Genomic DNA, 23,750 nt, shown 5'->3' on the forward strand with positions numbered 1-23,750 from the left:
TCATATCTCTAGATTTCATACTTAGTTAATTAGTTTTTGATCAAAGTAGATCATTACTTTCATTTATTCACATTATTTTGAAGCTATATAATATTTTCGATATTCACATAATGCATATGTACTACCCATGTTGAAAAATAAGTCGGTTTGAAATGTGCATAAAGTCGGTCCAATCAACGAGTAGATTATTATTTAGTAAACAGTAATCTATTAATATTGATTTGATTATTTGTATTTATTTGCAAACATTTTTTTTTTTTAATATCAATGAGAAGCAGTCTGAACAATTTCAAAATACATCTTACTCTTTAATTTATTTATGCGATTTTTCTCTAACACATAAATATACGAAATATACGAGTATTTGGCCTGCACATCACTATTGCGACGTAAATATTTAAATAATTTGTTGGTCTGTAAATTCCGTGTATCTACATGATAGTGCTCCGACTTAATACAATACGATTTTTGAAGACCCAAAATTACAGTCTTTTCATAATATTATCTACGCCACGAAATCTGTGCGATATTTGTTTTCACCATCATACGCACTACCGGACGTTTCGTTGCACTACTTACCGCGATGCAAACACGCGGCCTAATAATAATAATTATATGTATACCACAACTACGTTATCCGGTCTTGTGCGTTCCTCTGTTAGTTTCAGACTGAACCCGGTTAATTAAAAAAAAAAAAAAAAAATTCATATGGGTACGAACTAAAATATAATATAATATGATAATATTATAATAATCTAATCCTGCATGTAGACATCACGTACGTCAGGCGAAGCGCCACGGTACGTTTCCTCGCATGTGAGCGCGCACACGTGAGACACTCACCGTTTTCATCGTCGGTATGTAGGCATAATTATTATTATTACGTAAGAATTCATTTTAGTACATCGCGTCCCATCCACAACCTAACTTTCACCTTCTAACTCATCATCATCTGTGTTTATAAAAATAAAAATAAAACGCGTACCACATTCTAACATTTAAATATTATTGCATACGCACCGACAATGGTGTGAAACACGAGAGAATAAAAAACATATTATTATATATTTGCAGTAATAATATTGCACTGATCGATCACATATACCTATACTGCCGTCGTTCTGTCGTTGTACAATAATATTATGGTCTTATATAATTACTATAATATGTTATTGTTTATTTGAATTTTTATCATCTACGGCTGCATAATATTCGTTCGGTGTCATGTAATAGTTGTTAGGTATACTAACGGTTTGATAAGCAATAACCGGCTTTTTTATTAAATTTATTTTAAATGAGTCTTATAATTATTTATAATATTAGGCACGTACTTTGTAAATCGACTACGTAATAACGAAAAACCGTTTTTTATTACCAAACAACTTTAGTTAATAAAATAATTTATATTTAATACGTTTGTATTAACGTAAATATCAAATACCTCCAAATGGCACCTTCGACATCGCGGTATAATATTTAAACGATGTATTAATCAGAGGAGAAAACATCAAGCTGGTCGTTGCTCCACCGCGGTTCGTCAAGCCCGACGAGCTATGACCATCGTTCGCCTTCGACCTATAATTGTTTAAATAATAATAATAATACTAAACAAACTCGTGTTGACGAGCAGTTAAATAACGATTCGAAGTGGTCCAAACAAATAAAATAAAAGTCATTCTATGTCAATAATATTTTAATTATCAAAACGATGATAAATAATATAAAATGTAGAAACCACGTGATTGAATTAATCGTAACATCGAATCAAAAACATGTCAATTTGACATATTACAATTATAATATTATTATATTGTATAACTATAATTCATTAGGTAGTATAATTATGTATACAAATTTAAGTGCACTTATAATATTATTATTAAATTTGCTTCGTAAACCTATAAATCATACAAACACGAAAATAATATAACATACAATAACATAATATATGCTTACAAAAGAAAACACACTCAGAGTCGTCAAAAACACACGAGCACGGGTAAATTTAAATGTCATGAGAAAAGTTCAAAAATCGATAAAAAAAAAAAAAAATAAAATAAAAATAAAGATCTAGAGAGGAATAGAGCGGCGTCTTGCCAGCGGCGGCGATCGAGTGGCGTCCGTATCATAATCGTAATGCTATTGTTCTCGGCCCCGCAGCCAATCATTCAGTTCAGTCTTGGAATTTTGCGTTTTGATTCTTCGTCCGGCGCGATCGGAAATAAATAATAATAAATCGAACGCTCGCGGATCAGTAGAACGTGTCGGTGGTTTTCTCCGAACTGATGGGCGTGCCGTTGTCGCTGGACGACCAGGAGAACGACGACAGGGGCGGGCCGCGGTGGAAGCTCTTCCGGTCGCCGTCTTTGGACTTCTCGTCGGACGGACGGTGGCCGAGACCCAGGTGGACGGCTCCGGCGCCGCCGCCCACGCCGCGGACCAGCGAGTCGAGCACGCGCCGCCGGCACGTGAACGCGACGAACACGAACAGGCCCTGGAACGTGTTGAGGGCCACGAACAGCATCCACATGTAGGCGGCGTCCGTGTAGCTGGCCGCTATGCCGGTGGTCCAGGTGAGGCCCATGAGCACGGCCAGCCGGCAGTACATGCGGAAGTCGCGGCGCACGTGCCGCGTGTTGACGTGCCGGACGGTGGCCCGGCTGGAGTGGATCATGTACGCGGTCCAGCCGAACAGCACGACGTCGACAACCATGACGGCGGACAGCGGACCGGCGAAGAACGCCAGTAGGGCCGTCTTGCTGCCGAACCAGCACTGGTCGGCGCCGAACCGGGGCCGGAAGTGGTCGGGCACGGCGGGCACGGCGTCCGCGGCCACGGCCACGAACGTCATCATGGCCGGCACCAGCCAGCAGACGGCCGAGTAGACGAGGAACTTCTTGGTCTGCCGGCCGCCGGTGACGCGCAACTCGACGGTGGCCAGGCGCAGGGTGCGCCAACAGTCGAAGCTCATCACCAACATCCAGGCGAAGGACGTGAGGAACGCGTAATAGGTGACGGCGGCGCCGGCGTAGCACGCGGCGCCGGTCAGCCAGTTGCCGGCCACGAACGCCGCGTACGAGCACAGCAGCGACACGCAGAACGACGCGAGGTTCTTGCCGGACAGGTTCTTCATCTCGGGCAGCGCCGCGAACACGGCCAGGTGGACGACCAGCAGGACCGCCGACACGCCCAGGCCCGCGTAAGTGAGCGCCACGTACCCGCCGGAGTGGTCGGACGACCGCCGCCGGTCGGCGTCCGCGCACACGGCCACCGTGCCGTTGTCCAGCGTCACGTACCGGACGTCCGGGTCGGGCGGCCGCCAGCCCTCGGCCGGGGCCGGATACATGGCCACCACGGGACAGTCCAGCGGCACGCCGTCGTCGGTGACCGACAGCGACCGGCACGTCTTGCCGAACGGGTCGTAGAACGTGTCGGGCCCTCGGCACTCGCGGTGTCCCGGCCGGGCGACGAACAGAGCCGTGAAACTTCGGACGCCGAACTGGTTGGGGAACCTGAGGTGCACGTCGGACGGCTGGCACGAGACGTTCTGCACGAGCACGTGGTTGCATATGGCGCAGTGGATGTTCTTGTACGGCTGTTCGTTGTCGTACACCACCGTCGTGTACGCCTCGCAGTTGGACCGGATCTCGTCTCTGGGCCACTTCGGATGGCACGCCACCACGGCTTCCGGCAGACACGGGCGGGCGCGGGCCGCGGTCGGCGGCACCGCCAGCGCGTCGCACTCGTACGCGCTTCCGGCGAACCGCACCGTCCACCGGCCCGCCGTCGCGTTGTACTTGAGCGTGTCCAGCACCGTCTGCTCGGCGCCCGCGGCCACGTCCGTCAGCGAGTCGCACACGATCCGCGTGTCCCACAGGATCGGGTCGGCCGCGTCGTCGTTGCACGCCGCGCAGAACCGGTTCCGGTACGCGCGTCCCGTCGTCCGGCTGGTCACGGGGTTGTCGACCATGCCGCCGTCGCCGCCGCCGCCGCCGTCGGCCGCTTGGCAAGCGTCCCGCACGCGAGCGTTCGTCCACGCGGCCGGACACCTGTGCACCACGTACGCGCCGCCCTTGACGTCGGTGAGCACGCACCCGTGCCGGGCGGCCGAGTTTTGCTGTTCGACCGGGTCGAAGTGCGCCGAGTCGGTGCAACAGTCGCCGAACTCTGCGCACCGGTCGTCGCACAGACAGTTTCGCCGCAGCCCGCCCACGCCGTCGCCGCTCTCCGCCTCAGCCGCGGCCGCTTTCTGGTCCACTCCCGCACAACTGGACTGTGGTAGACATAACCTGGAAAAAAAAGAAGGGATTTAATATGATATCGATAATCGTGAACACTCATAAATTATAAGTTATATTGTCAGCCCCGTCACAAAGGTGGTATACCTAACCGATTCGTCGAGGAAGTTTTCAGATCGGTGTGCGGTTCCGGCGTGCAAATTACAAATTTTACTGTGCGGAGAAGCCACGTATTTTGCGAAAATCGATATTTTTGTATGCGTACTTTCTAAGTCTAACACGAGTTTCACCGTGACTCGATGTATACATTGTGATTTATCCCGGACAAATGGGTGCAGTATGTGGATTGTGAATTAATAATAACGTTAATATTCAAACACACGCAAACGAGATGATTTTTTTTTTTACAGCACTCGAATTAGTCATTTTTAAAACACACACACGCAATACTCTTACAATAAACTGTTACCTGCGGTAAGTACGTACAACATCCACAATACACGATGTTATGTGTACATAGTTAAATGATACGCTAAAAACAATAATGAACAATCGCAGGTATATACACTTAAACCGTGTTATAGGTTGTCTCCCAAATGTTGACCTCGCGGTTTTTGAAACACAAAACGTGATTTTTTAGACACGACTCGCACGTGGGATAACAATCGGTAGAGAAAACAATGGATGTCTGCTGTGTTTCATCCACTTGAGATTTGAATCCGATATATTTTAATCGATTATCGTATTATAATATTATTATGAAAATGTGTTACTATAATATATACAACAGGTGATGCGTAATACAGCGGTTATTATTGTAGGTACCTATTAAAATGTGTGAAAACCTACGCACAACATAAAATATGGAGGCGATGCACTTTCAACGTGTATACACATATTTATCTAAGCTGGAATACTAAAAATCAAAATTGCAAGAGTCCTTTAACCAAATGTGTGCGTACCTATATAGAGTTTAAATGATGTTTAACTTTTAATTTTATTTCATATTTAACTGTTGAGATATAATTAATAACAAATTTTTTCTTTAATAGAGTAGTGTAAAAGTATATGAGATATTGTTTTTATAATTTTATTACGTATTTATAATGTTAATAATCGTTAAAAAAAAATGATAGTATTACATCTTATTTTTAATAATAATACTATAAATGATATGCATGCAATACGCATGAACTACACCTCACGTTTAAATTAAACTTGTAAATTCCGCATTTAATATATACAACGTAATTTCATAAATGGGTCAAATGCACAAAAATGCAATAAAAAATTAATATAGTTAGCGTTAAAATACATAATAATATATAATATGATTTTTAAAAACATGCACAAGCAATGAAATCATTAGTTAATAGTCATAATTAATATGATTACATTGTATTTAAAATAGGTACGCATAAGTAAACTATATACATCAGTATTCGATATAATAATGCAAAAATAAATGCAATCATAAAATTGTATTTGAAAATATCAAATAATATACACAAAATAAATCAATTAACAGAATAAGTCAATTAAGTGAAAGGTCCAAGGATAAAAACATATACATATACTCGTACATGTATATTGTATACGTTGTAACAAACAAATTATACTTAGTTAAGTATTTATAAATATTCATTATTACCTATGTATTTAAAATAAATGTTGTCATTCATAAAGAAAAAAACATGAAAATATATAACGATTAAATTATAAAATGTTTTTTTTTTTTCAAAAATGTTGTTTCGTACATAAAAACATACTTTTAAATCTTAATACTTTTCGACGAAGGACAAAAAAATAGATAAAATGTATGCGCTAAAATCAAGAAAACAGACTAAAAATTGTACAAACATTACTTTAACAATATACATTGACCTATTTACCAGTGTACATATAGTAACTAGTAAGTTTAATAGCCAAATTTTTTCCTATGCGACATGCGTAAGTATACATGGCCAGACTATATGAGTTGAATAGGTGAATGAGTACACTAACCATGAGTTCAATAAGCGATTATTACTGTACGCGACATTTTAAAATATAGTGCATAATAATATGTACCTAGGTACATTTTATTCTTAAATAAAAAATCCAATTAAAGCTTTACCAAACAAAAACATAATTAATGGAATAAAATAAAAAATGAAATTAATTTAATAGGTAGTTTATTACAAGCATATTAAGTTATGTCATTCACATTGTTATTACTAAACTTAAATAAATAAAGTACAACATTCAATCCTTTTTTTCTTATGTGACATAACTAAAATAATTGATTATGGCAATAATGTAATATATCTAAAGATTTTCATTTTTTAAATTTACTTAAGTATTTAAAGTCAACGTAGATTTATGTCTTATACCTATTGCCTAATGAATATTGCCAGTAATTATTTAACTTACATTGTTATGACAAAAGTAGCGACTTGAAAAAACTATAACCACGTCGTATATCTGCTATTTTTTGGTGTTATGTGCACGAAATAAATCCCGTTATACCTAAATGGAAATTTTAAGTACAAAAATAGTGCCGAAAAAAAAATACTGACAAACAAAATATAATGTACATTATAAGTCATTACTTATAAGTTATAATTTCAGAGATTACAGCAAGTAGTTATTTTTCTCGGACAGATTAGTAATAATAATTGAAGAATTCAGAACGTAATTCAATTATAAACTTCCCCCAAAGGTAGGTTAGTTAGATATCTATAATAAGTACGAGATATTACGTTCCAGTAAAATCTTCCACATAACACTTATAAATATTTAGTATCAACTATTATTCAATTAGCTATTAAGTTACGTATATAATATTACATTAAAAATTAAGTAACAATAAAATGTATGTGTTTTATTACATTAGTAACAAAGATATTATTTCCTATGTGAAGTTACAATAAATTACATTTCATGTGATAATAAATATTATATAATTATTTGTATTACTCTAGAGTTTCATGATAATTAATATTATCATACTAATTTTATTATGTAAATAAAACTTGTCAATGATGTCTATTTACAGTTATTTATTATTATTATTTTTTTTTTTGGAATAGATATAAATAAACTTTAAAGGATTTGTTTTAGATATGTTGCAAATATAAATAAAATGTTTTTATTGAAACACATTCTGAAAAACTATTATACGTATTACTTTCGTCTAGTGCTTTATAGTTTCTATCTAGATGACGATAATATTAGTATATTTTCTAGTTAAAACTCAACACAGTAAATTACAATAAAATAAAATAAAATAAACATTACTGTTCATATCTAAACTACGTGTTAAATACTGTCCATGCAAAAATAGTTACTTACTTATATGGGTTGTTAAGATCTTCATACGGAATGTCAATAGCAGCTATCCACGACTCGAACAAAGTGAATATTGTGATAATAAAATGTATTCCAATCTGTTCAAACACAAAATAAAAAACGACATTATTATACGTACTACATTGGTACACTGCAGTTTGGTCTGCTAAGAAAATTATTTTCAAATCAGTACCTACTACTACATTATTTTCATTCAATGATTTATTATTAAAAAAAAAAAAAAAAAACAAACCTTATAAAATAATAATATAATAATAAAGTCCCCAATAAGACATTCCCAAAAGCGTGATGAAATCACATGAAACGAAGACTTAAGCAAAATAATAAACATAATATTCAACGAAGGATAACATTTCTGCACGCTCCTTAATTACTTCATAATAACTATATGGAATTCTTATGTGTCATTTAAACGTTGGCGATAAAATATTATTTTTGTTGCATCAGATGTACTGTAAGCACACAGAGAAAGGAGACAAATGTATTTAACAAAAAAATAAAAAATAATAATGAAAGGCAATTCGCATATGTATTATACATTAGGGCCGGCATAACACTACGATAGAAATGTTAGTTTATTTTTCGGTTTAAATTATAGTCACACGTTCATTCCCATTAAATCGTAAAATTCAGATACTATAAAATATTATGCGATAATTATGTTGGGATGAGTAACTTATTTTAGATAAAATACTTTTAAGTTGTATTGACAGTTAATAGCGTTTGCAGATTATATGTTGACGAAAAGCTGGTTACGATAATATTAGAATATATATGTATTATTTTTTTTTTATTGTGAAACAATAAAATTACTTGTATCGTTATTAATATCGTCAAAATAATATGCCATTTACATTTGAATATTTCCTTAGAGTTGTATAACATAATTGGTATATACTGTCCCAAACCTAAAAAACCCTCAATTCACATTATCGTAATGATTTACTTGTTATAGAAATCAAATTAATGTGCATACGTATATTATGTGCATACATTTAAAACAAATAATATATCACACCGTAACGTTTGTGAAAAATAAGTATAGTAACTATCTTTGATTTCCCCGACATCAATCGCATATTATAATAAGTGTCCTCATGACTTAGAAATCATAATAGACCATTGAAAAATATCACGAAAATTTGCAGTAGGTAACCAAACAATTGGTGTATCGTAAAATTATAATAAATATAAATAAATAAGTAGGTACCTACAATGTACATTTCAAATTGAAATCGTAAATCGAAAACGATTCAACTACATAATGTTTATTAGTATTATTGATATATCGTGTGTTGCATAAAATAATTTATTATGAATTATGCACGGGAAATATGGTTAGTCATTGAACTTATTTTTTTATTATTGTTTTTTTTTTTATCAAACAACAGTTAGATAGATATGTGATGACGTCATTACGAACGTTTAAACCGGTGTTGTCGAATTATCGTCCAAAACGTTCTTATAGTCGTTTGCAAGTATACCTACATCAAATAACTGTGGGAACAGAGTTAAACAGTCGCAATTTAAGGTTTTACGTATTTGTAAAGCACTATTCAGTCACTTGTAGTCTGTAGAGGATATTTAATAATAGCTTAATATTTTTCTCACGTGCCATATAGCTTTCTAGATGATATTTTTGTATGAGTCACATGTGCTGTGCAAAAAAAAAATGTAACACATATATATATTATGATTAAATGATATGAATATTGAATATATATTATGATATTGATAAAAAAAAAAAAAACAGGCACAAAGATAGATGTTTGTGAATAATAAATAATAGATTTTAAAATTTATTTTTACAAACATTTAAAAATAGACATTGTTATATTATTATTCCTCGCTTCATAAATAATTTTATGATCCAGATAAAATTTGGTATTTGAAAAACGCGTCATATATTTTATATAGCGTCATATTTTACATGCAAATGATGAGTGCCTATAGTATTAAATATATCTATAATAATATTATTGACACGAAGAATCAACGACTACCTATTTAGTGTGTCTAAACTCTAAATATTAAGTACAATAAGTACATATTAATAATAACCTATCACTAAAGTCACTAACTATACCGTATTTCAGCTAGGATTATTGTTTTATTATTATTATTATTATTATTTTAACTTGACTCGTATAATACTAGACGACTAGGCTAGTACTAATATATTTTTTCTTATTTATTGTTTCCAATCACAAATAATATTTAAATTTATTAGTTTATTATTTAATTAAGTAAGATTTATTCCTTTGACTTACAGATACTAGACTTATTAGATGTATTTAAATTACCCGTGTATAAATATCTCGTTTTGGCTATCATTTCTTTGATCTGACATTAAAATCTCACCTTTTAACACTGGTTGTATTCTAAAAATTTTGTTATTAAACTATTTATATCAGTTATGATTAATCAACGATTTAATTAAATTTTCTTGCAGGATCGTGTGTAATAGTTTTAATATACTTAAAAAAAAGTTGTAATAAAAATAGTTAATAATTAATCATTATATTGTTATAACGATTAACGTGTAAAAATATTGTATCATACCAATGATCGTAATTTTTATTTTGAAATCTTCATCATAAAAGTTTCCAATTTTAAAAAAAACAATCACGCAATTACAAAATTACCTGTGTTAAGTAATTTATATGTATATTACTTTTTTTATTATGATAATGACATCTATGTATTTTACACATGCAGCCTACTTGTAGCCAAAAAATTGTATAGAACTCACCGAGCATAATATTTATTATTAATACACGATTCCCACGATACACACGTTAAACCTCTATATTTGTATTCAAATATTAAATTTATATCCAAGGTCGTGTATGTATTTTTAACGTAAGGTTTATTTTGTTTTGCCGAGTTTTTCTTTTTGCACGTAATTCTTATTTTATTTAATCCGAGTGAAAGCGCTTTGTTGTGTATATGGTCTAATAAACTTAGACTTGAATATGCATGCAAGTTGCACTCTTTTGTTCGGACTATAAGCAACGGTCAGTAACTAGTAGACTTAACACTTAAGAATAAATTTAACCAACAAGTATTATTTTTATTGTATAGGTATTAAACATGTAAAATATGGACGAATAAAGCACGAAATATAAATTATTTAAATTTTAGGCATACACACGATTGAGTCTTGATTAGAAAAATGAATATATACCTACACTATAAGTAAATCGGAATGAAAAAAAAACCATTAAATAGGTAATTAATAAAAAAATTAATGACCGAATGACCCGCTTAATACCAGACGCAGATTCGATGTGTTAATATTAAGTATAAAATGTATTTATATATTAACTAATGTTATTCATAAAAAATCATTAGAAGCCGTGAGTGATCTTAAAAATCATCAAAGAATCAAAACTAACGTTTTAACAACGAAATTCTCATGATTGCAGCATAATAGTGTAAAAATAAACCTAGGCAATTCTAAGTTTAGCAATTAAAGTAAGTAGGTACTTTATTAATACTAAAATCGCATAAACAAAACTATTTTCAACAACTTCCTCATATATAGACGCCATAATACAAATCCATTGTACAGATAATGATGTGTTCGTACTTGAAAAATATGTCGGCACGACGTTTACTTACGTTTCACGGTTTAAAGATAATTTAGATAGGTCTTTCAAAAATAAAAAACATCACCATCACAATTAAAAATATAGATAAATTACCTATTATGGTAGTTAACAATCGTATTATTAAAGTATTAAAGGAAGTATTTTTGACATTAAATACATTAAATTGTAAGTTAAAGGTATAATATAATATTAATATTTAATATGCAAGTTATAATATAATAGATCCTTTTTAAAGATTAAATTTATAAATGTGTAATTTTATCTACAAAAAAAAAACTAGAAATTCGCACGACTACGAAAACGGAAAATTGACTCATTATTAAATTACGATTCCGCAGTAAAAGCGAATCTATGGAATAACGTAATTATGTGATGTTAATTCTTCATTCGTCTTATTGTTATTTTTGTTATGTTTTGAATACAATATTCTTAAAACATTAGTCGAAGTTTATCCTAAAGATTTTTTAAAATCCAATAGTTCTCCATCATCTGTCGAAATAGGTTTGATATTGGTTTTTATTGTGTAAATATTATTTAAGGTAAAAGCAATTATTATGTCTGTGCGCTATTTGTATTTATTTGTATTTTCTCTCTCTGACCCACGCGTAACACTTAGAATTTTCGTTCAGGAGGACCGACATTATGTATTATTAGCTTTGGTATTAGAGTGAATAAACTTATTATCTATTTTTAAGTTACGAAAATATTATCTGTACGCTAGTTATTTTCGCAATATTTCAATTTTAAAACACAGTACGAGCATTACTCGTAAATAATTTAAATACTGTGAAAAACTGACTTACGAACACAAATAAATACATTATAGCGTTCTTAATTTTAATTTTGATAACACATCTATTCACTTTAAAGCTGACAACACAAGTTTGGTCCTGCCATCGCCATCATTGTTTATGTTGTGTGTTGATCAGAGGTGAAACAATTAGTGCGATGATATCCTAAGAAAACGATGTTTAAACTATTGTACAGAAAATAATTATAGTTGTATACCTACTGTTATGTTATTATAGTATTCTAGCTGATGCGATGCAAAGCATTGTTCGTATAAACGATTGTCAATACGATACAATACACAAATCTGTTTTTGGTTCATGACTATTGATTATGACTATAATAAGTAATAACAGTAGGTATTAATTAACAATAAACACCTATTATTGTAGTCAGTACCCATTCATCAGAATTAGTTTGACTGAAATCATGAGCTAATCGAATTCTTCGCGTTTGTATGAATAGTAATCACTCGTGTTTTTAATTTTGTAACAATGATGATAGGAATCTATTCTATGAAATATTTTTAATACCGTAATTGTGTATAGTGTTATTCTTCGACATTTTTTCATTCAATTAGGCATGCCATATTATGTGACAGGCGTGTAGAAGGTGCCTTTTTGTTTACATAATATCATATTAGCCAGATAATCGTTAAACTAAATTTAACCTTATGAGGAGCACCTATTATGGCAAAAATGAGTTTATTATTTTTTGTTTAGTTTAGTTTGATTTTTAGAATTGATTCATTTTATACGTTTCTGTCTACATTATAAAACAACTTGAGCTAAAAATATTTAAAACATTTAAAGATAAACATTATTTTTAAATTATCGTTATGACGTACAATATTCAGAAAAAATAATAAATACTTTTTTGATTGTTGTAATATTACAGTTTGCTTGTTTTTCATAGTGAATTTAAATATAAAAGTAGGTACCTACAAAAAAAATATTCATTATACATGTTTGTGTTATTTGTGTATCGTTATATGCATTTATGCATTATGCTTATACTTTTATTGTATTATAATATCAGACAACATCACAAACTAAAGTTATAGTAACAATGTAGCAATCGTTACATCGTTCGCACCAATTATCTATTGGAAAATCTTAAGACATTGTCATGTCCCTTTAAGTAGTGTACAAGTTTTGTTGAATCATTAAGTCCTAAAACGGTTCTTATAGGCTCAATAGTGAATAATAGTTTTACAGGACAACATTTTGTAATAATTAGTAGACATATATATAATACACATAGCCTAACCTACGCTTATTGATATAAGCTGATAAAACTATGTCATACACCAGACAAAGTATAGTATTAGGTACCGAATTATAATAGGTATTATAATATAACATTTCACAACCTAAATAATGCTCTCGACTTACAATAATTTCCACAAAAACCATTTCCCACCAAATAATAATCATCATTTGCCTATCGTACCTGCAAAGCCCGTGTACTAGTTACAGTTAAGTGTATTAAAAATAAATTGTTTTTGTAATATTTTTGAAAATAAAAATTATGATTAAGAAAAATACTTATACGTATTTTGATAACAGTACCATGTAAGATTATTGTTACCAAAATTATCGAATAAAATGAGCGAAATTTTCATTTTTTAAATTACTACGAGAAAGCATAATGGCCATGTAAGTAGATACTCAACAACTAGTGGAAACGATTTTAGTCTTCACCAACGTGTTTTCACTTTATATTCAGTGGTCCGACAGTCACGTGTTATGATCGTAGAAGCCCGAGGAATATATCACTTTTGCATCAACAACTTCAGAGTTAGCATATAAAAAAAATATGATGTCATTATAATGATGTAAAATGATAATGATAATATACAATTCGTAACAGATTAAAGTTTTATTTGTAAAATAAAACCAATAATATCTTTTACCTTTGTATTCATCGAATTAATTAGTAAATTTAATTACATTTATTTTTTTTAGCTAAACCATTGAAGTTTAAAACGTTTGTATGATAAATTTTGATGAGCTAGGTTTAAGAGTAATTTTATCTCAGTTAGTTGTTTTAAAGTTTTAAAATGAAAAAGTAATGAAAATTTAAATTACAACACAAACTAATATAACTATTATAGATGTACAACATTAGATTTGTTAAATCGATTACTTGTAATCATATACTTACATAAATATTATTACTTAGATTTTTTTTTTTTTTAATTTAACAGTTTTTATATAAAGTAAATTATTCAAAAAAAACTATATAATATGTTCTACAAAATATTATGACTAATAATTATTTTCAGACTATACTGAAATAACTTAGAAGCAATAAATTTTAACTTTTTATATTATTGTTAGCTACAGTATACATGACGAATTGTTAAGGCTACATTTTTATATCCATTCTTCCTCCCCGATCTCAATGAATGTTTATAAAACATATAAATCATACTCGTTAAAAGTGTTGAAAGTATTTTAAATAGGTATTGAAATACTATATAGAATGTGCACTATTGAATTATTATTATTTTTCTTTTAATATTAGGTTAATTATAGGTATAGATTTAGGTAAAATAAATAAAGGTAAAAATTGCAATTTATAAAATAAAACATTTATACAATTATTTATACTTTTAAGTTAAAATTGCATAATTAATGAAAAAACATAATTTATTGCTATAAAATTATCATTATCCTTCTATAGTTAAATAGGATTTGTAGTTATACACAAAATTGCTGAATAGTAAATTCGTTTATTTTTCATAGATTTGATTTTTTACATAGTATGTATATCATTTAATAGTATTATAGTATTTAAACTATTTAAAGTATTTTATTTTTTTCTGAAAGTATTTGAATATATTTAAATAATTAATAAATATAAATTTTAGTTAATTCTTCAAAATATTAAATTGAAAAAATAAAAATAAAAACAACTTATATTACCGTGCATTACGCCATTTTAATTAAGTTACTAAATCGTATTTTCAATAATCTACACATAGTATGATATTACTTATTACAAAACGATCATAATACGAATGACTGGTAAACCCTGAATGAAATGAATGAAATGAATGCATGATAGATTTATTTAAATATCAGACTGTAATCTACGAATAATTGCGATTAAAACAATAGTGCAATATACGTCAACACATAGAATAGATAACGTCCTTACTTAATTTTATACATATTATGTTATTTTGCCATGCAAAAGGTTAATTAAAATTGGATTCGGTTAAGGGTCACCATCAGATTGTCGCTTTGAAGCTGTTGTGCACCAAAAGTAAATCCTTGACGTCCCAATACACGCAGGTCGTGGTTCAATGAAGTTGTCCAAAACCCGAACTAATTGCATCGCATTTACTCAATGTATATTTAGAAGAAAAACAGAATAAAATAAAAGAAGGAATTTCCACACGTATAACTACGACTGCTATGTCAATAATTTTTACTTAAAAAATAAAACAAAAACAAATAACAAATAAACTGTTTAAAATTGATATTACGCTTTCACGTCTCAAGTTACTTCAAAGCAATTAAATTTAAAATGTCTCCAAGGACAGTATAAAATGATTTTTGCACACATTTTAAAATACTCATCATCTGCAAATTAAAAAACGAATATTTCCTTCTATACATACTTATAGTATACAAAGAACCAAGATCAACTATAAATTCACCGTATCAGAATACTGTCAATATACAAATGTTGAATACTATAAGTCACAAAATATTTCGTAACTATGAATGGCCGAATGTAAATAATTTGATAATTTATTAATAAATTATTATCGTTTAAGTTATACATGTTCTGGTATATATGTTACAAAATATATCTACTACAATAAAATTTACCCGTTAAGTAACCATAATGGATAAATTTATGATGTATAGAGTATTATACTGTTACTATTAGGTAAGCTACGTGTTTTATTTTTAACTGGATACTACGGTTAGTTCAAAGGCATTTGGCTTAAGAGTTAAAGTGTAGACTGATGTTATGATTTTCATTTTTTAATAGTAATAATAAATTGAACATTCTACAAATTCAATATGAATCATTTTAGATAAAACTACATGTCTAATATCTATATGTCAGAATTCCGTTGACTAAAATATACACACAATTTATTCATTGGTACTCATGATTCTACTTATATTAATTCATTATAAAAATAAATTTTAAATACGCCAGTAAAAATAAACGATTACAATTAGACATGGAAAGACAACACATTAAACTATCTATTCATTGGTTAAGACTTAAGTGGTTATTTCGAGATCAATTTCAATCGAACCAACAATACGGATGACAAATTGATGGATCCGTGGTTTAATTTAATTTTGGAAAGGATTTAATGTGGGCTCATATTAAATTATCTATAATTACGAATTAATCCAAAACCAATTACGGTCAACTAACCCACACTAATAAAGACCTATAATACGTCTTCTAGTATTAGATAAGTACATTTATTTATGAGCTCTTGAACTCGACACTACGTACATATACGTAAGTCACGTTTTCTACTGAATTTATTAATATATAATGTGATAGTGGTTTATAAAACAGCTATTACGAAAATTAATTTTTCTTAAACTAGTATTTAAACAAATTAATGATTAAAAGTAAGTTAAAAAAAAAATTATTTATTTATACATCTTATACCTATCTAGAAATTATCGATTAAATTTAATTCGGTGTACCTAATCAAATTCTAATACGACTATAGAAAGTTAGTAATATTATATACTATGTTTTTTTACTATTCATAAATCGGATATTAAAATTTAGAAGTAAATATTTATGATAATCGCATAGGAATACTTTTTCCTGAAAATATAGTAATAACTAATAAGTTTTTATTAATTAAATATAAGTTTATCTACCGTAAATTTAACTATTTATCAGAATTTTTTTTTAACTTCTGAATTGATATTTTTCTAAAATATAATATGTATGTTATATGTATAATAAAAATAAAAATAAATTTGATAAATACTCTCTCTGACTTTTGAAAATACACTTCCAAAATATATAATTTCAATAACTTTTACTGTATAACGCTACAGTTATTACTTTCCTCAATCTGTCTAGTAATTTACATATAAAATTTAATCTTCAGTAGTCAGACTCAAAATATAACTAGTAAGAAGTTTTTTTTGACAAATTATCCTACATTTTTCATTGTTCGCAAAAACAATATTTACCTTCAAATAATTTTACCGTCAATACTATTCATAATTTTAAGCTTAATATCATTTGTTTGTTTGTACCTAGGTATATTAAAATATAAATAACATATATTATATGAAAATATATGATTTTAAATACTTAGTAAATATAAAAAATATAATGTAAAATTATAATTTTATGGTCTGTAACTAACATATTGTATTATCAAATAATTCATTATTTGGTCTTGGATATATATACCTATATTATTATTACGTTTTAAACCTTATTGTTGAATATTGAATAATAGAAAAAACATTGTAATTTATAAAATGGTGTATAATTAAATTTGTTTGTCATAGGTATGTAATTTTAAATATTCTAAATTCTGTTTTAATTACGGTTCAAGATAGCAAAACTACAAAACTATAGTCATTTCACGAGTCATTTGTAAATTGTATTCAATAATAGTTTAGATATTTTAAAATGTAATAAGTCAATAAATATAAAGGTATGTGTTGTCTTCATAATCCCTATAAAAATATATTTTAAATTATACATATTAAAATATAGCAGTTTAATATTTTTATAATAAAAATACTAAACAGTCAATTAATAAAGTGACCTTATAAGTCATAATAATTATAAGCGGAATAAATGTTTAATAGCCAATGAATAATTTACGATTGTATGTAAATAATATAATTATTGCATTTCGCAATTTTATTTGATTTCCTATATTATACAATTCAATAATTATTTTACACTAAAAAGGTACCAAAATACCTAATAGAACTGATAAGTAATAAGATATTTACAATTTTTATACATTTATAAGTCAATATTAAAATAATAGACCTTCTTTATTTTAAATACATGTAGGACCTAGTATTGTAGGTATCACAGATATTAAGTTTAAATAATTTAATTATGTAGTTTATAGAATTATTTGATTACGTAAATTTATGATTTAACAAAGATTTTATACGCTTAAATAGTTTCAATTTTTTCACTAACGTCCAATAACAATTATGTTTTGCTTATTCATATTAATAATTATTTTTGTTGACGGAACTTCGTATTTCTAGGGGCGTGTATATACCTATACAGTTATATATTATACCAGTCTGCTCGTAACCTCCAAAAGTGAAAATATTTAGTTCCATCTAATCATGAATCGTTCATATTGAAAAATACCCGGTTTTTAATACTAACATTACATTTACATGAACATACTACGCAGGTCTTAAAAATCATAATAATATTTGTATTTATTTATTTATTTTTTTTTTTTGATTCCTCGTAAACAAACCAAAGGGTCTAATAACTCTAACATATATACATAATATACACAGTAATTAAAATTCAGCTGATATAATATAGATGCTGCATATATTAGTTATCGTTATATTATTTTCATGTATATCGTTATGCCTATTTCAGATAGATATCGTGTAAGTAGCTAAGGACATAATATAAAATATTGGTTATTTAACGTTTAATTTAGACTTTTATGATTTTTTGGTGAAAAACTTAAATCCTCTTTCCTCTAAACGAACAATTTTTTTCACTCAAAAATATTTCATTTACAATTATACAGTCGATGTTTTTTTATTTTTATTTTATAATAGGTACCTACGTATTATAATATTATTGATTTGTTTCCGTGTACGAATACATTTTCGCTGCATTAAATTTGAAATATTCAAATACTTAGGTATATCTATTATAATATTATATTAAATATATAGTGGTTTTACTCACATCAGCTTTCATATTGTCGACCGTTGTATAATAATATTATGTTACATGTCAATGGTCAAACGGTATTCGCGTACCTACTTTTAATAATATAAACGTTTACGATAATATTATATTAATGTATTACGACTAACGACATGAAACGCACTAACATCGAATCATAATGATACAAACGTGCCTGCACGCCGTTTCACACGAAAAATAAACTGATATTGTAATATGTTTTACCTAACGAGTGAACTTGCGCCCGTCGCACGCACGAGGAATGAGGAGACTGAGCCACTGAAGAAACATTACAATACCCACCTAACGTCCTAACCGACTGTCTTGAACGACGGCCTCAGTCATCGTTTAACGTGTTCATCTCGCGTCCCCACCATTCGCCCAAAGACACAAGTCTTCGCGTGTTGTAGGTTTTGTGGTCATGGTAGTTCGCGGAGTTGTTTTAACACGGTAGTCTCCGCGGTATGCGTTCAACATATGATTTCGTAAAAAGAAATAAAAAACTAAACCTACTTGGAATTCGTAGGTATATAAAGTTGTTTTCGTTTCCATGCACCGATTGTCTGCTGTACGTAAAACGTATCGTGTCATTATTACATCTACCTAATATATAGGAACCGCTGTTGGTACGCAGCTTAAACGCGCGAATACCGGTTGATTATCGATGGTCGATTTCTATATGCTTAAAATATTGAGTTTAAATTATTATCATATTATTATTATTATTATTATATATGCTTGCGAAAACCGAGTCGTCGTTATAATAGTATAATATCGTGAGAACAGTTTTTAGAAACTTATTTCTGATTTTTAAATCGAGTATAACAAAAATAAAATCAATTCGAATTTTATTTATAATAAAAGCAAACATTAACTACCTATTAGAAATAATATATAAGTTTTACATAATTTCATGACGTTTAATAATACACAAAATATTTTAAATAAGTTAGTTTATTTTTTAATTTTTTTTTCTTTTATTATTATTATCTATCGTTATATTGTTATACTAATGTAACTTAATTTTTCTGTCGTCTTTTTGTCATTATTTTTAAATTAAGAATAAAATATGTATCCGCATATGGAGGTTTTCCCATTGAAAAGTAATTAAAATGGCCCCGTTTCTGAAAATATAACGTCAGCTATTAAGAGGTTTCCGTTAGGGAAGATTTCACTGTAGTTATTTGTAATTTATTGTTCTAGACTCGCCTATCATAACATAGTTGACAAACAATATTATTATTCCATACTCATATTTATTATTTGTATTTTTTATTCTTTTAAGTTTTAACATACCTAACGATATTTTTACCACCACATTTTTAGATCGACATTTTTGCAACGCAATAATTACTGTAATATTCTTATAACTATTATTTATATCTCACTATATTTTATAAATTGTTTATCTAATAACTGTTAACCCAATAACGGATAAGTCAACACTATTTATACATACAAAATTCAAGCAATAAATATAATACCTATTTATTATTCTCTCATTGCGAGATAACAGTAAAAATAATTGATTAATCCTGTTCTTAAAATATATGTAATGAGAACATTATAATCTCGTTATAGCAGTATGTTATTTTTTTACGATATTTTTTTATAAAGTAAAGGTGTGATAGACTTTTACACATCCTGCAGTCCGAAAACCGCAAGCAGTTGAGAAATATTGCACAATAATATGATTAAATGATATACCTACCATTATATACTTGTGTAAGTGTGTTTGTATTTTAAAAAACATACTCAAAATAAGTTTTTTTTTTAGAATTTACCTCTGCGTTAAGGATGAAACTTATCGGTATAATATTATGTATGTCGATAGCCTAACTAGTAATCATCGTAGGTTTACAAGAATACTATATTATTATTTATTATGAATGTGATAGTGTTAGGTATAGGTATGTTATGTGGATTTTATCATTGCAAGTCGTCACGAGGATTGTAATATTGAATCGAAATGTCGAACCCATCTTAATTACATAATAATGTAATATTATCATTATTACATAATTTCACAAACTAAAAAAATACCAATTCATAATACGGCATATATGAATAACATGAGAATATAACGAATATTAAATGGCTATCAAAATAAAGAAGACGAACATTAGATGTCTCGGATCAAGAAAATACGTAACTATACCTACAAGGCTACAACAGTATAGTATAATGTTAAGCTATACAACAACTAAAAAGTGAGATGTGTTGTTGCTGTGTTATTATAATATTCGTATTTTTAAGTTGTAATCGGAAATGAATCACTGCAGTCTGCGCAGTTGCAAAGACGGGTATCTATATTATGTTTTTCGATTTGTATATATAGCTACATCGCAGCACAATTAAAAACGATTTTTCCGATTGAAAGAAAATTGTCAAGAAAACTTCAGTTCAATATTTATTTACGTTACCAATCGATATATGTAGGTCATAGTTCATAATATTAAATGTTCCTAAAATAATAATAGGTATACGCACTAGTAAATATTTTTGTTGGCAGATTTAGTTTCATAAAAATATAACGTTACGTACCCATGTGCAATTTTTTAACAGCATTCCTCATAGCTTAATAGTTTTCATCGAGACTTCTATCAAAATATTAATCCATCGGATTTTGCAATCCCCGCGCGTTTCATTAACCGCGTTGGTCCGTATCGCGCGCTACAGACGTTAATCACTGTTACGCGGAGTGCGCACACCGTGCTCTGCCACCGTCAATAGTTTTTTGAAGTTTCAAAATTCCGGATTTTCACTCGATCAACGGATATCGTAAACTATGATTATGATTATTATTATTATTAGCAGTAGTGATTTCCATCGATTGTATGTTTTCGCTTTAGGTCGGGTGGTAACGGACGTATATACGTATTATACTGCTGCAGTATACGATCGATCAATCTCTCGTGTCATTATATAGTATATTTCCTAGCGGCTAGCACACGTTATATGATACGTATTCGATGTTTGATGTTGTACGTTTTAATATTAAGCACACGAAATTAAAAATAAATAATGAACTACAGCAAAATACTTATCATAAAAATTCGTCAAAAGTACAATGATATATTGATTCACAAAATAATTATTATAATTTATAACGTATTACTGATGTGTTGATATGTATTATTTATCTACTGTGCTCAAGTTATATCATAACTGTTATTAAAACTAAAATTTTTAATATTTAATAATCGCTATTTGTTATTTTATTTGTAATCTAACTCCCTCTTCCCATTTCGCAGTACTACAAAATATTTTATGACTTAAACGATATTGAATAATATTACAAACATGATTTTTAAAATAGATGTTAAAACTAAATTTTCCTAAATTGAAAACTTGGAAACCTTAAATATAAATATACATGGTATATTTATAATATAATCTATGTAAGTAAAATCAAACTATAGTTTTTATTCGGAAGATTAATTTTTCCCCTATTTGGTTTAGTGGAGAAATCGATCGACTGACTGTACTTGGCAGTTAGTCTACCTAAACTGGCAGAATCGACGAAACCTCGTAATTAAATGATTAAAATTTGTAATATATATATATACATGGTAAATTTGAATTTAACCTTTGATAGATAACGGTCAAAGGTCATTTTGACGGAAAACAATCACGCTCGTATGGTCATCCAACAATATCACGCGCGTAATTTTTATATTAAATTTATGTTTATGGTTAGGTATGTACCTATAGGTATGTACTTTTATAGGTTAACCCATTTTATATATCTACTATATAATGCAATTTAATTGGATATATTACACGATGACGATTCGACTACAGCGGCGGTTATTACGACGTTCGTCCGTCTCGTTAGGTAAAAGATCACTGGCAGATACAGCGTGTTCGTCCAGTTGAAAATTAAAACAATGGTCAAACAACTATAAACAACACCTGAAATTACTAGATGCAATATTAGATATGATGTATCTAAACATTTATATCGTATATTGTATATAAGTATTTATTATATAATATATATTGTAATATGCAGAGTGTAAACGTTTAATGTGCTAGAAGATATTATGGACCATCAAATCGCGTATTATACAAATTTAAATGTCGAGTACCTGTTTAGATTATTACAAGTACAAAAAAATTATAATTTGTACTCGAGTGCAGCCGCAATAGTTCACATAATATACATATTACTTTTTAAAATTGTTAATGTTACAAGAAAAAAAAACGTATAAATATAAAAAGGTAATACAATATTTGTAACTGTTTTGTTTTTCTAAAGATTAATACGTTTAAAATGTTTAAATATTTTATTTTTCTATTACAAACTGATTGTCCAATTCCTATTTGACTATTTATTTACTTTAAAAACAAATTATAAAGCGATCTGTAGACTATAATACTGTATTTACTACTAAATGTTGAGACATATTTATATAAATTATTGATTTGAAAATTATTTTAAATAAAATGTAATATTTGTAAATGATTTACGGTGCACGCCTGAGTTAGATACCTACTGTGTATTTATTTATAAAGGTATCCTAAATACCATACATTTTGAACTATCAAAATATCTCCTTTAAAATAATTATCCTTTAATCGGAATAGTTCCCAATGTTTCCATTCATGCTAAACTTTATTTAAAGTAATATTTTTAATCTTTCAAGTTAGATGAAGGGTATTGCAGTCGATATTTAGAAGTATACATCGATATATTAAGAACAGCTTATAAAAAACCGAATGTATAGCTAATGGACAGGGACGAGTAGAGGACCATTTTACGTTACGTTTGTACGTTCATTGCGCATGCGCATCCACGGTCGCGAAAAAGATAAGAAGTCTGCGT

The 23,750-nt window shown here is 30.3% G+C and overlaps 1 protein-coding gene across 1 annotated transcript; it reads right to left on the reverse strand.

Moving 5' to 3' along the window:
• Nucleotides 1–1,675: 1,675 nt before the first annotated feature.
• LOC126550936 (uncharacterized) lies at nt 1,676–19,248 on the reverse strand. The gene is made up of 3 exons (XM_050203545.1): nt 18,923–19,248; nt 7,572–7,666; nt 1,676–4,289 (listed from the first exon to the last, which is right to left on the reverse strand). Exons 1-3 carry the CDS (start codon nt 18,932–18,934, stop codon nt 2,252–2,254), a joined length of 2,145 nt encoding a protein of 714 aa, XP_050059502.1. The 5' UTR covers nt 18,935–19,248; the 3' UTR covers nt 1,676–2,251.
• Nucleotides 19,249–23,750: the final 4,502 nt, after the last annotated feature.

This window comes from Aphis gossypii, chromosome 3 (assembly GCF_020184175.1).
Source record: "Aphis gossypii isolate Hap1 chromosome 3, ASM2018417v2, whole genome shotgun sequence".
In the NCBI taxonomy this organism is placed as follows: Eukaryota; Metazoa; Arthropoda; class Insecta; order Hemiptera; family Aphididae; genus Aphis; species Aphis gossypii.